The sequence below is a fragment of the Girardinichthys multiradiatus genome, chromosome 6 (genome assembly GCF_021462225.1).
Source record: "Girardinichthys multiradiatus isolate DD_20200921_A chromosome 6, DD_fGirMul_XY1, whole genome shotgun sequence".
In the NCBI taxonomy this organism is placed as follows: Eukaryota; Metazoa; Chordata; class Actinopteri; order Cyprinodontiformes; family Goodeidae; genus Girardinichthys; species Girardinichthys multiradiatus.
The window spans coordinates 24,504,514-24,519,745 of NC_061799.1; the positions used below are offsets into that span (position 1 = coordinate 24,504,514).

At 45.1% G+C, this 15,232-nt stretch overlaps 1 protein-coding gene across 1 annotated transcript in view; it reads left to right on the forward strand.

Moving 5' to 3' along the window:
• kmt2cb (lysine (K)-specific methyltransferase 2Cb) overlaps positions 1–15,232 on the forward strand; it is a 98,488-nt gene that overhangs the window by 74,703 nt on the left and 8,553 nt on the right. The window contains exons 48-57 of the mRNA XM_047367750.1: positions 753–900; positions 995–1,173; positions 1,331–1,467; positions 1,688–1,961; positions 5,499–5,638; positions 6,274–6,387; positions 6,472–7,591; positions 7,671–7,807; positions 7,904–8,046; positions 12,855–13,029. Of these exons, the coding sequence (XP_047223706.1) occupies positions 753–900; positions 995–1,173; positions 1,331–1,467; positions 1,688–1,961; positions 5,499–5,638; positions 6,274–6,387; positions 6,472–7,591; positions 7,671–7,807; positions 7,904–8,046; positions 12,855–13,029 (2,567 nt within the window). The remainder of the gene's footprint in view (positions 1–752; positions 901–994; positions 1,174–1,330; positions 1,468–1,687; positions 1,962–5,498; positions 5,639–6,273; positions 6,388–6,471; positions 7,592–7,670; positions 7,808–7,903; positions 8,047–12,854; positions 13,030–15,232) is intronic.

The window sequence follows — 15,232 nt, forward strand, 5'->3', positions numbered from 1 at the left end:
ATTTTATACAAGTTTATGTACAGTGTTAGGTTTGCACCACTCATGACGGTTTCCATGTCAGCCAAAGAACCTCAGATTTGGTCTCATCTGATATGAGCACCTTTTTACACATGTTCGTGGTGTTTGCCTAAATAGCTTTGGCAAACTAAAAAATAGGAGTCATCCTGCCTTTCTTTCATCGATGACCTTCAAAAAAGACCAGATTAGTAGAGTACACAACTAATGGTTGTCCTGTCAGCAGTTTCTCCAATCAGAGCTGTGGATCTCTACAGCTTCTCCAGAGTAATCATGGGCCTCTTGGCTGCTTCTTTGATTAATTCTCTCTTTGTCCTGCCTGTTTGGCAGTGGATGGTGTTGTCTTGGTAAGTTACTAGGTGTGCCATACTCTTATGTATTTTTGGATGACAGCTTGAGTAGTTCTCAGTAAGGTGGTTTGAGCTTGATATAGTTTTTTTTTTTTCTACACCCGCATCTGTCTGGTATGCTCCTTGGTCTTCATGATGCTGTTGGTTCACTAATGTCCTCTAACAAACCCCTGTGGCCTTCACTTAACAGCTGGATTTATGAGATTTAATTGCACTTTGTGTTTGTAACATAACAAAATATGGAGAGGTTCAAGTGGAACACCTGAAATATTTTGCAAGGCAATGAATATGTATTTTCCTCCAAAAATGATACTAATACTTTAGAAAAATAACAAAGAAATTCAGTAAGTATTGATAATATATTGAAGTTATTTTCCCGTTAATTAGTTTCTAAAGGCCTGGTGCCGAAGCCGCTACATGTCCCATTTAGAGCTGAGGAAGACCTGCTAGCCCGGGCCATCGCTCAAGGAGCCAAAACTGTGGATGTTCCAGCTTCTCTTCCCACCCCTCCTCATAACAACCAGGAGGAGCTCAGGTAATGGATAATTGACAATAATTTATATGTTGATAATTCATTTTGGCTGTGTGGGTTTTGACTGTGTTACCTTATTTGGTGATGACTGTAACAGAGGACAGGAGCCTTGCAAAGACAGGGATTCACCTGACAGCTTTGTTCCCTCCTCATCTCCTGAGAGCATGGTTGGCATGGAGATCAGTCGTTACCCAGACCTGTCTCTGGTGAAGGAGGAGCCAATGTCTCCATGCTTGTCTCCTGTACTCCCCATGCTGCCTGCCCCTGATGGGAAAGGTGAACACCCACAACCTCCTACATAATTCAATCAGTCATAATTAATTAGAATTTATGAGGTAGTTTTAACACAGAAGCTTTAAGGCCAATTCATGCCATTGTTGCTCATCTGAACACAGTTTCATTTTCTGCTCTGTTGTTTTTCTAAACTATTCAGGGTCAGAGATCAAACTGCAGGATATCAAGACTGAACCTACTTCGATGTACTTCGGCTCCCCCTTTGGCCCCATGTCTAATGACTCCAAACAAGGGCTGGTTTCTGTTGCTATCACACTGAGACCAGCTGCAGCTGAGGTAAGCTGACTCTATGTCTGCTTCCACTAAAATATATAATAGACTACCACACCTTTCCTGTCGGATCTAGTCATTATCTTCTTAGGAGATGGTTACAAACTCATAGTTCATAAAACAGTCCCAGCGTTTTGGAGTTGAGAGACAGAAAACATAATTTTATGATTCTTACAAAAACAAAATGATTTACTTTAGATTGTATGTGTGCATCCCTCTCTCTTAGAACATCACCGGTGTAGTAGCTGCCATTTCAGACCTTCTGTGTGTGAAGATCCCCAGCAGCTATGAGGTCAGCAGCACCCCTGACAGGCCTTCTATATCTATGGGTCCAAGGATGGGTCCCCATGGCATGGAGCCGCGGCCTCCTATGTTCTTCCACGGACAGGGAGACCACGCAATGCTCCACGGCCGGCCAGGGCAGATGATGCGGCCCACTGGACCGCAGGGAATGATGCAGCAGCAGGCACATCCTTTCCATTTCCATCCCAACAGCCCAGGTAAGGGAGTAAAAGGAAATTAAGCAGGAGCGTTGCTGGGAGTGCTGTAATTGAAATGTCATCTCTGATTTAGCTCCACATAATGAGTGTAGAAGAATGCAGCTGTTGCTCCTCTGTGTGCAGATTTTTCTTTCCTACTCAAAGATAATTCAATTTGGTTCATTTCTAAGCGGGGCTTGTTATACACAGAGCAGTTAAACAAGTTGGAAAAATTTCAATTATATACGGTTTGAGTGAAGTGCATCTGCAACCGTGTTAATTTGTACCAATTACTTTCTTGCCCTGGAGGGGTTTTCAGTTTTTTTTGTTTTTTTTTCCCCAGATAGGTTCATCCTAAATAAGTCTTTCATTGGTAAGATAGACAGAGCCAGACACTCATCATGGGCTTGCTTTTCACTTAATTTTATTCTTTTGATGCATTTGAATCATTTTTAAATGGCATGATTATTAAGACAAACAGTTTAATGAATTTAAACAACAATAGTAGGATGAGCAAAGTTTAACTCATTCTGAACCTACAGGCTCAGATATATACATTTCCCAACTTACAGGGGTTTGGACAATGAAACTGAAACACCTGTCATTTTAGTGTGGGAGGTTTCATGGCTAAATTGGACCAGCCTGGTAGCCAGTCTTCATTGATTGCACATTGCACCAGTAAGAGCAGAGTGTGAAGGTTCAATTAGCAGGGTAAGAGCACAGTTTTGCTCAAAATATTGAAATGCACACAACATTATGGGTGACATACCAGAGTTCAAAAGAGGACAAATTGTTGGTGCACGTCTTGCTGGCGCATCTGTGACCAAGACAGCAAGTTTTTGTGATGTATCAAGAGCCACGGTATCCAGGGTAATGTCAGCATACCACCAAGAAGGACAAACCACATCCAACAGGATTAACTGTGGACGCAAGAGGAAGCTGTCTGAAAGGGATCGGGTGCTAACCCGGATTGTATCCAAAAAACATAAAACCACGGTTGCCCAAATCACGGCAGAATTAAATGTGCACCTCAACTCTCCTGTTTCCACCAGAACTGTCCGTCGGGAGCTCCACAGGGTCAATATACACGGCTAGGCTGCTATAGCCAAACCTTTGGTCACTCATGCCAATGCCAAACGTCGGTTTCAATGGTGAAAGGAGCGCAAATCTTGGGCTGTGGACAATGTGAACCATGTATTGTTGTCTGATGAGTCCACCTTTACTGTTTTCCCCACATCCGGGAGAGTTACGGTGTGGAGAAGCCCCAAAGAAGCATACCACCCAGACTGTTGCATGCCCAGAGTGAAGCATGGGGGTGGATCAGTGATGGTTTGGGCTGCCATATCATGGCATTCCCTTGGCCCAATACTTGTGCTAGATGGGCACGTCACTGCCAAGGACTACCGAACCATTCTTGAGGATCATGTGCATCCAATGGTTCAAACGTTGTATCTTGAAGGCAATGCTGTGTATCAGGATGACAATGCACCAATACACACAGCAAGACTGGTGAAAGATTGGTTTGATGAACATGAAAGTGAAGTTGAACATCTCCCATGGCCTGCACAGTCACCAGATCTAAATATTATTGAGCCACTTTGGGGTGTTTTGGAGGAGCGAGTCAGGAAACGTTTTCCTCCACCAGTATCACGTAGTGACCTGGCCACTATCCTGCAAGAAGAATGGCTTAAAATCCCTCTGACCACTGTGCAGGACTTGTATATGTCATTCCCAAGACGAATTGACGCTGTATTGGCCGCAAAAGGAGGTCTTACACCATACTAATAAATTATTGTGGTCTAAAACCAGGTGTTTCAGTTTCATTGTCCAACCCCTGTATAATAGTATAATAGGGCTTTTACCACCTTGGAGAGAAACCTTCTCATATTTTGTAGTAATCAGCAAGGTCCTGGTGTAATGTTGGCTGGATTACAATGATAGAGTTCATTTAAATTGCATAAAAATCAGGCCTGTACAAGAAACTGTTGTCAATATATTTTTAGAAGGTTTTAAGTTGGGGCCATTCCAGAAGCTTTATGTTGGCCTCCTTTGACCATACTAAAACACATTCTGTTATGTGTTTGTAATTATTGTTCTGTTGGAGAACCCGGTTATGACCCAGCTACTGATCATTATACTTTGTTCAGTACATTAGTTCTGCCGGTAGGAAAACAGACCTTCAGCACGATGCTTGAAGGTTGGTTGATTGTTCTTAGGTTTGACACCTTCAAATGTTGTTCTTGTCAATGTAGCAGAATAGGTCAATATTTTTCTCCTCTGATTATAAAACATTTCTCCAGACAGCATTTGGCTTGTCTATGCATGCAGCTGCAAATGTCTGTCAAGCTCGAAGGTCAATGTACTTCTCACTTTTGGTTCACAACATCTCAGTCCATGTTCACTATGGACTATGACTTTGGTATTCCAGCGTCTTCCAGTTTGTGGCTCGGTGAGAAGAGCATTCATGTTTCCAGTCAGAAAGTTTGATTCCATCTTCCTCTCTACTAAATGTCGATGTGCACTTGGGGAAGTTTCCTACCATTCTGCATGTGGCTGTATGAATATGTGCACATTTGTGGGTGCAGCTGTGTGAATATGTCTTCAGTGTAAAACCTCTTCAAGTTGTCAGTCTGATTAGGACATCTATATGAGTTTGGTCCATTTCTTTCCTCACAACCTAACCAGTTTCGGTTTCCAATGGTAACCATTGGGCTCAGAGTTTTAACATGACAATTATACCAAACATTATTGTCATGATATAGCCTGCTGTTTCCGTTGGGTTGGATTTAGCAGGCTAACATTACGCTTCTAAAATGGCTCCAACTCGATTGAAAACCTGCCTGAAAGCTGCGTCTGGAGGCACGGCATGTAACGGTTGAGCCAGGGAGGCACAGCCGTCCCAGGTACGAGTCCCAACCTCTGAGACATGTGCTGCACGTCTTCCCCCTCTCTCCACCTCACTTCCTGTCTGCCAACTTTGGAAAAAAATAACAACAAATAAAGGCCACTGGTGCCGTGACAAAACAATAAAGAACCAAAAAAACAGCTGGGTCCGTAACATAATGCCAGCTGGTCTAAATGAGCACAATTTTCCTACGGGGACAAAATAAAGTTATTCTATTCTATTCTATTATTCTAACCGACTGTCATAAATAGAGAGATCAAATATTCATGCCAGAAGCCTGTTCAAAGTTGTTGTTTCTCTGTAACTTACTAACGTATATTTATTCAAACATTAGAGGTGTATGCATATATTTAAACTTGTATGTACATTTTTGGTTCTGCGTGGATTAAAGATGATTCACAACAAGTTCAACCTTGTGCACCCAGTTCTAGTTTGAAGAAACCATTAGAACTGTTTGTTCTACCATCATGGCAACCTAAGAATCAGAGCTGTTCAAATGCATTATTAAAAGCCTAAAGTTTCAATACTCACACAGATGATGAATGTATGTAATGTATGCAGAACGAATCAATAAATATACATACCAGCTCACCTACTGATTAATATTGATGTCGGAATACGTTTTAAAAAAGTCTATATATTTGTTTCCTCAGGTGCTGCTTTAGCTCGAGGACCTGAACATAAGACTCCAGCCAGCCCTGGATGTAAACCCCACTGGTGCTGCCACTGTAAAGTGGTGGTTCTGGGAAATGGAGTGCAGAAAGCCATCAAAGATTTCCCTGCTCACATGAAGGTACCAAACAAACTGGGCAGAAAATGTTTGTACTCATCTCACACGAAAAAGCATCTCTAGCTATCGTCTACCAAATAGATAACGTCTATCAAAAATAAACCATCAGACTTGTGTTATGTGGTGGTATGTAACTAACGTTTGGTGCTGATGGTTGTTTGTTGGAATGAAAATATAGAAAATATTTTTTTTCTCCCTTTCCTAATGACAAGTTTAATACACATGTCATGCTTGCTTTTAAAAACACAGCAATGGGTTAATAATGCATACTGCTGGCAATCAGACACTTAATTGAGATCTCAGCTCTTGGTCATGAAAAAAATCCTTAATAAGAAGCTGCTTCATATTGATTTATTAGCCTTTTTTTACGGTTGAATGGAGATGGTACAAGGCCACGTTTATTGACCGCATGTGAAGATTAGCTGCTTTCATGCTGAAGGCCAACATCACTGCAGTAATACCGAACATGATTTTTTTTTTATAAATCCTGCCTACTGGATTTAAATCAGTATCAGATCTTTTGGCAGGGTAAAGCATGTAATTTCAGTCCTACATCTCTGAAGGTGATTGAAATTGTGTTTTTTTTTTTATTATCCTTTCTTTCAAGCATGTATAAACGTCTTATTTCTTTATTTTAGGAATACGAAGGCCGTTTAAGATCCAACGAAAACCTGGTCTTCTGTAGTCAAAGCTGTTTCCTTCTCTACTGTTCTTCATCATCACCTCAGTCCAGACCCAACATGGAAACAAAGGTTTGCAGTGGTCTAACCCATGCAGTTTAAACCTACATGGGCCAAATGACAAACCATTAACTATATTTTGTCTAATATTCTCAGGGGTCTATGTCCCTCCTCCCTGCCTCTGAGCAAAGCGAGAGCTTTTGCAAAACTCAGCATCAGTACAGTAACAACATGTCCTCGCTGGATGTTCACTGCCTTGCCCAGCTCCAGCCCAAACAGTCTCCCCCATCCACTCCTCCTATTCCCTTCCCTACAGCCGGAGAAACTCCCAAGACTGACACCAAATCCGATGCTCTTAAAGTGACGGTGAAGCTTAAGGCCCGGCCGAGGTCCCACGATGGCTGGCATCAGGGAAAGAGACAGAAAGGACTTCGCTGGAGAAAGTGGACTGTTCAGGTGGTTTTGCCACCAAGAATGAATTCACAACTCCCAGAGGAAGATAAGATTGATGAACTTCTGAAGAAACTAGGAGCATCCCTGCGCCCTCCATCTTTACTCAAAGATAAGAGACGGTGCTGTTTCTGTCACCAGTTTGGAGATGGGATCACTGATGGGCCAGCCAGGCTGCTAAATCTAGACCTTGACGTATGGGTTCACCTAAACTGTGCACTGTGGTCAACTGAGGTGTATGAGACGCAAGCTGGTGCTCTCATCAACGTGGAGCTTGCGCTGCGTCGTGGTCAGACAATACGCTGTGCCTACTGCCAGCAAACTGGAGCCACCAGCGGATGCCACCGCCTGCGCTGTACCAATGTCTACCATTTCACCTGTGCTCTGCAAGCCCAGTGCACGTTCTTTAAAGACAAGACCATGCTTTGTCATGCCCACAGGCCACGGGGAACAGCAGGGCAAGCCTTGGAGCATGAGCTGCGCTGCTTCGCTGTGTTCCGACGTGTCTATGTTCAAAGAGACGAAGTGCGACAGATTGCCACGGCTGTGCAACAACCAGAGTTGGGTTACACATTTCGGGTAGGAAGCCTGGTGTTGCACGCAATAGGACAACTCACCCCGTTACAGATGTCTGCCTTCCATTCACCTACCACCATCTTTCCCATTGGCTACGAGGCTTGCCGCATCTACTGGAGCATGCGCCATGGCAATCGCCGCTGCCGCTATGTCTGTTCAGTTGAAAACAACGACGGGCTTCCAGAGTTTATGATCAGAGTCATTGAACAAGGCTACCAAGACTTGATCCTGACAGACACCTCTCCTAAAGGTAAAGACAGTGTGATTTGATGGTCTTTTTTCTGAGTGTAATTCCTAAGCAGCTTGTGTTTATGTATCATTTAAATTAGGAGTTTGGGATAAAGTGCTTGGTCCTGTTGCTGAGAAAAGAGCAGAGTCGGGCACGCTGAGACTCTTCCCTGTATATCTGAAAGGAGAAGATCTGTTTGGACTCACAGTCCCCGCAGTCACCAGAATTACTGAATCGGTTTGTAACTAAATTTGGGTTCTTGATTCTATAAGAGCTAAACATGTTGGTAAATGTCTAAACTATATTCTTCATCCTGGCACGACTTCTCTCCAGCTCCCTGGAGTGGAAGCGTGTGGCAGATACTCATTCCGTTACGGACGCAACCCTCTTGTGGAGTTACCTCTCATGCTCAATCCAGCCGGGTGTGCACGTGCAGAGCCAAGAACAAGTTCCTCCCACACTTTGCTGGTGATAAGGTAACGAAGTGAAGTTAGCTTTTACTTTGTTGTCTAAACCTGAGGAAATGAAATGTTGAACATTAAAGGGCAAAACATAGTTGCGCATTCTTGACTCAAAGTGTACTTCCGCCAGACATGTCCGCGCAAAGCTCTATTTTTACGACAACGTACGCAGTGCCACACAATAAACTGCTTGACGAGAAAAAGTCTCAACATCAAACTGTTTCAAATGCGACACACTGCTCCAAGCAGCCGGTCGCGAGTACGCACAGCGTCATGGCCAATCTGCCTTGCACTGACAGGTGTATTCCTCCTCTTCATCCCTAGTCTGGTTTAATGGCCTTTAACACCACCTTCTTTTATTTTTGTTTTTCCAAAGCTACACTGCAAATTAGTTCTGCGTCCCCGTCCGATGACGCCATGGCAGAAAGTGTGGGAAATGTAGGAATAACCATTAACCAAATTAATCAAAAAGTAGGTCAGGCTGTCAGTTTCAGTTTCAAGCATCCAGTATGCCGGTGATAGTGGCATACTGGATGCTTGTTTGCTAACGCTCAAAAATGATCAGAAACTGATTGAGATTCTAACTTTTGTTGTTTAAACATTTTTTTCCCACCATTGGTTCCATTAGAACTATCATATTAAATATATTATTATTATAAATATATTTTAAAAATGAGTAAATGCATTTGAGAGCTGTTTTGTGGTAGAATTGCACTATTTATTCTTACTAGTGTACTAAAGTAGCTTTTTTGAAAATGAATGTTTTATTTTTAAAGCAGTATTAGTGTTTATAAACCGCCAACTGTATAGAGGCATGAATTAATTGCAAAAAGACTAACAAATGTCACTTTTATTATTATCAAGATAAATGCTACAAAATATCTGGATGAGATTATCAGTCGACACTCCTCATTCCTATTAGTTGCTATGGTAACAGTGTATATGCTAGCATTAGCTGAAATGCCAGCACTGACTAATATGTTAAAATTGGACTGTTAGCAGAACATTTAAAAGTAAATTGGAGTTCCAACCAAGATGGCGCCAACGATGGCAGCCTCGGAGCTTCGCTCTCTCTTTGTTTTTGTATTTTGTGTGTTTTTATGTTTTTCGAGTCACAGTTCTGTGGTGTCGTGCCACAATCCTGTGGTCTCATTCAGTAGAGAGGAACTTCTCAACATCAGAGTCGTCTCTTGGGATTTTTTCACCATCTTTCATCGAAGAATAATCAGGGCTGACCTTCCCTCCATCCAGGACTTATACAGATCTAGGGTCAGGAAAAGAGCTGCTAAATTTCTAGAATTGCGCCGCTCAAGGTGGCAACAGGTTGGAGTAGCTCTGTTACTTTTGATTATGATTTATTCTTTTTTGGGAACTATTCCTCTTGTGGTGGATACAGTTGATTTATTTTGGATGACTGTCCACTCCAGTGTCAGATGCTGTGCAGCTTGGAGGATTTTTCTTAATACTTTCTATTTTGGACATTTGTTATGATGCATTGCCATGGCAACGGGGTTGTTTCTTACAACCGGGAGCAGCTGATTAGTATCTCAAAAGCTCAAATAATACTTCAGCTACAACCCCAAATCCCTGATGAGTTGAAAAGGAGACGCCGTGGATGCAGAGCATGAGCTAAGAGAAGAGAGAGAAGGAGGAAGTTCAAACCATCTCTTCCGTCGATTTTGATGGGCAATGTGAGATAGTTGGGAAACAAGTTGGATGAACTCCAAGCCCTACAAAGGACCCAGCCAGAGTACCGGGCATGCAGTATCATGTGTTTTACTGAGACATGGCTGCAGGATCATATCCCCGACTCCAGCATCTCTCTGCCGGGCTTTTTAACCATACGAGCAGACAGAGATTTAAGGAGGAGCGGCAAATGTAAAGGAGGTGGACTAGCAGTACTTGTGAACAACAGATGGTGTCATCCAGGACATGTTACTGTGAGGTGTCATCTCTGCAGTCCAGATATTGAACTGTTGGCAGTAAGTTTTCGTCCATATTATTTACCCAGAGAGTTCACCAGTGTTATTTTGGCAACAATTTACGTTCCACCTTCCGCTGTTGCCGACACTGCATGTGATGCCATCAGCTCAGTTGTTGCTAAGCTACAGACACAAAACCCCAATGCTTTTGTGGCAATTTCTGGTGATTTTAACCACGCTTCACTCTCTGCTACACTTTCAACGTTTCAACAGTTTGTCAGCTGCTCTACCAGAAAAAACAAAACATTGGATTTGTTTTATGCAAATGTCAAGGACTCATACATCTCTTTTCTCTGCTCGAAATATAAGCCCCTTGTTCAGAGGCAACCTGTAATAAAGAGGACTGTGAGAAAATGGTCACAGGAAGAAGCTCTGCAAGGTTGCTTTGAGGCTACAGACTGGGACGCACTGTGCCAGCCATATGGAGAGGACATCAATGCCATGACTGAGTGTGTAACCAACTATATAAACTTCTGTGTGGATAACATCATCCCCACCAGAACTGTGAGATGCTTCCCCAATAACAAACCTTGGATCACCAGTGACCTGAAGGACCTGCTTAACAAGAAAAAAAGAGCCTTCAGAGAGGGAGACAGAGAATTATTGAGGAGTTTACAGAAGCAACTTAAAGTCAAAATAAGAGACAGCAAGGAGGTGTACAAGAAAAAGCTGGAGATCAAGCTCCAGCAAAACAATATCAGAGATGTGTGGACAGGGATGAAGAAGATCACAGGCTTCAAGCAGAAGGATGATCAGACCGATGGAGGTCTGGACAGAGCCAATGAACTGAACACATTCTTCAATAGGTTCAGTTCAGAAACAAGCTTCGCATCCTCCTCTCCTGCTCACAGCCAAACAGACATCCCACCCTCCTTTGACCCACAGGACCCACAGCTGTCCAGTAACACCTCACATTTTTTATCTTCCACCTCAGCCCTAGACCCTTCTACATGTTTGTCATCAACAATATCAGAAGATGCTGATGCTTCCTTTGCTTCCCTCTTCCACCTGTGTGTCTCAAGAAGTCAGGTGAAGAGACAACTGGAGAGACTGAATAGGAATAAGGCTGCAGGTCCAGATCATGTCAGCCCTAGAGTCCTGAAGGGCTGTGCAGAGCAGCTGTGTGGGATTCTGCAGCACCTCTTCAACCTTAGCCTGGCCCAGACGAAGGTTCCGGTGTTGTGGAAGACCTCCTGTCTTGTTCCGGTACCGAAGAAAACTCACCCATCAGTTCTCAATGACTGTAGACCTGTTTCCCTGACATCTCACATCATGAAGGTCCTAGAGAGACTCCTGTTGGCCCACCTGAGTAAGAAAACAGTAAACCATCAGGACCCCCTGCAGTTTTGCTTTGTCAGAAACTCCAGAAGACTCAGGTGGAGGCCTCAACAATCTCCTGGATCAAAGACTACCTGACATACAGACCACAGTTTGTGAGACTGAAGGGTTGTGAATCTAACCAGGTAGTCAGCAGCACAGGAGCACCACAGGGGACTGTACTCTCACCATTCCTTTTTACTCTGTACACCTCAGACTTCCAGTACAAGACAGACTCCTGTCATCTGCAGAAATACTCAGATGATTCTGCAGTCATGGGGTGGTTTAGAGATGGACAAGAAGCTGAGTACAGGAAGGTGGTGGACCGCTTTGTGGCATGGTGTGGAAACAATCATCTCATCTTGAACGTGACTAAAACAAAGGAGATGATTGTAGATTTTAAGAGAAACAGGAATAAGTCAAAAACTATTTCTATCATGGGAGAAGAAGTGGAGGTGGTGGAGGAGGTGGTTGTCCTCGGTGTTCACCTGGACAACAGACTGGAGTGGAGATGCAACTGTGAAGCCATCTACAAGAAGGGACAGAGCAGACTGTACTTCTTGAGGAAGCTTAGGTCCTTTGGTGTTTGCAGCAAGATGCTGCATATCTTCTATAAGTCTGTTGTGGAAAGTGTGATCTCTTCTACCATCATTTGCTGGGGAAGCAGCATCAGAGCCAGGGACTTAAAAAAGCTCAACAAGCTGATAAAGAAGGCTGGCTCTGTTCTGGGGACTCCTCTGGAACCTCTGGAGATCATTGTGGAAAGAAGGATTCTTCATAAAATAAAGAACATTATAGAGAACCCTGAGCATCCTCTTCATGAGACTGTCCTACAACAACAGAATATCTTCAGTCAGAGGCTTCTTCAGATCTGCTGTAAGACGGAGCGCTACAGGAGATCCTTCCTGCCCACAGCCATCAGCATCTACAACGGCTCTTCGAGGAATCCTTCATAATATGAGCTATAACAACATTTAATTTCCCTTTGGGATTAATAAAGTATTATTGAATTGAATTGAATTGAATTGAAAATCTCTGCAGACCCCACACACCCTGCACATAAACTGTTCAGAGTTTTACCTTCAGGCCGCCGCTACAGAGCACTGTTCACTAAAACCAGCCGCCACAGAGACAGTTTCTTCGCCCAGGCTGTTTCTCTGATGAACATTTAATAAAGTACAAAACAACAGCATACAGATGTTGCAAATGCACCTTTTTATTATATATGTGTATATTGTACATTGTAAATTTGTATATTCTGTAATACAAAAACAAAACCAAAGAGCAAAGTGTACCGGAGTCAAATTCCTTGTATGTATGTACGAACTGGCAATAAAGCTGATTCTGATTCTGAAATAGAAAGTGTGCAGAAGTACTTGAATGTCAGATAAACACATGAAAATATCAAATATTGATCAATGGAAACTAAATCACAATAGTGTGAATACTTTACAGGATGCATTTAACAAGGCACAATTAGAGCAATGCAGTTAAGATGTCCCATTTTTTTGCTTCAAATTGTAGGCCTCAACCACAGGTTGTGTCCAGCAGCAGTGCCAGGTCGAATCAAAACGTGGCGCAAGGAGAAGGTGGTGTTCCTCATAGCAAGACTCCGGTTGTGCACCCCAGATCCTCCCAGTACCGCTGGATGAAGAGCGAGTGGAGAAGTAATGTCTACTTGGCTCGCTCCCGCATCCAGGTGAGTGAACTACAGTTTATTGAAGCTCTTGCTTTTACTGTACTTCTGCAAGGTCTACAGATTTACATTGTTCCTACAGTTCTCTTTCAACATTCGTTTCGGTATCTCACTATGGGGACACGCCTCCAGCGCCTGTCCCCCAGAAGCTCTATTACATTACGCCAGTCTTGACTGGCAGGCGGAAGTGACGTCCGCTCCCATGGGAGGACTTCCTCCCAGTATAAAAGTCGACGTCACGTAGGTGATCTTCAGTCTAACACCTCTTCTCGCTCCCAGAAGCACCTCTTAGACGGTCATTACAGTAACTTGAGCTAGCTTAACTGTTCACAGAGCGAGCTAACAACTCGGTCGCCGAGCGCTTCTCAATAACTGTGCTCGACTGTTCTGAGTCCCTTTCAACGCTGGTCTGTCGCCAAACAGCAGCGCTGCAACTGGTCATCAAACTAGCTGCAACCTTAACGGAGCTTACGAAGTTGTGTAACTTGCACTCGTTCTCACCATGAACAGAGTCAAGCCACCATCTAGAACCTGCACATGTGGCAATCTCATAGCTGGGGCAGATACCCACTCTGTCTGCGCTTCGTGTCTGGGGCTGCAACATGCCCAGGACGCGTTGGCATCACCGGCGAGCTGCGAGCACTGTGCACGGCTCTCCCTTAAGTCTCGTCGGCGCAGGCTAGCACGCCAAGCTAGCCTGTCGGAGGTTGATCCTATGATGGGGGTAGCCAATCCCCCGCCACCGGAGCTTCCTGGTACGGATGAGAGAGAGCCCACTTTGGCTGGAGCCAGTTGGGGTGATCAGCTCGACGCTGTCGCGCCATTGACTGACCCAGAGGAAGACGAGGCCGCACTTCCAGGTTTCAGTACTCTTGCTAATGCCGAGTCTGAATCTGAAATGGAGTCCATCAGTCTTGGGTCTGACGACGACGAGCTGGACTGCGGGCCTTATGCCATCCAGTCGGTTGCAAAACCCTCGGTGACGGATGACACCAGCCGCTGCGGTTCCCCAAACCCGACGGCAACGGACCTGCATGATGTCTGCAGAAGGGCAGCAAAGAAGCTGGGCATCGAGTGGCCGGAAACCCTCACCGAAACTACCACATCTCGGTATGAGGGGAAGCGGCTTCCGAGAGCCAAATCCTCCGGCAGACAGCTGTTGCCGGTCTTTCCCGAGTGCCTCGAGGAAGCGACCCGGTCTTGGAGCAATCCTCTCACCGCCAAGAACCCCGCCCTGGGAGGGTCGGCGCTGGACTGGACGGGCATGGAGGCCGGCGGCTTTTCACATCTGCCTCCCGTAGAACCTCTTCTGGCATCTCACCTGCACCCATCGCAGAAGTCAGCCATGACAGCAGCAGGACCCACCCTTCCATTCAAAGCTGACTCTTTTCAGTCCACTCTGAATGAGAAAAGCTACAAGGCGGTGGCTGCATCTGTTAAAGCCTTAAACGCTTCGTCTCTTCTCCTCGCTTAACAAGCGGAATTACAGGAGCAGATGACTGGCACACCGATGGCCGATTTGTGGGACGAGTTGTGCGTGGTGACAGACCTATGCCTGCGTCTCCACAGAAGTGCTGTCCAAGCATCCGGGAGAGCCATGGCCCTGATGGTCACTCAGGAGAGAGCTAGATGGCTGAACCTCTCTAGCCTGTCTCAGAGGGAAAAGAACCAGCTCCTCGACACCCCCGTGGACCCGAAGAGCTTATTCGGACCCACTGTGGCAGCCATGCAAAAACGCTGTGAGGAAAAGAAGAGGGAAGGTGAAGCGCTAAAGCTGTGTCTGCCCAGGAAAGCGCAGCCTCCTCCCCCTCCAGCACCCCGTGTGCCGTTTGCTCAAGCGGCGGCTCGACCGGCCTACCGCATCCCCAAACGCCAGCCGCAGTCAGCGGACCGTGGGAAACAAACCGAGCTCAAAGGTGCTTGGGGAAGGAAGCCATTCGCTCCCCCGACAACGCCGGGGAACCAAGCGACCCCTTCCGCTACTGTGAGCGCAAAGAAAAAGAGGCGCGCTACCTAGGGAGCCGTCTTCGGGGTGGGAGAGCAGGATCTGCCAGACACCTGCACCCCCCCTACCAGGACACGTCCTGTCCCAGTTCGAGTTCAGAACGCCACGTTCAAGGCAACTCAAACGGCCTGCAGAGCCGACGTTGGAGCTCATCGTTCAGAGCCGATCGAAGCGGAGGAGGATCAAAGCCACCGAAAGCTC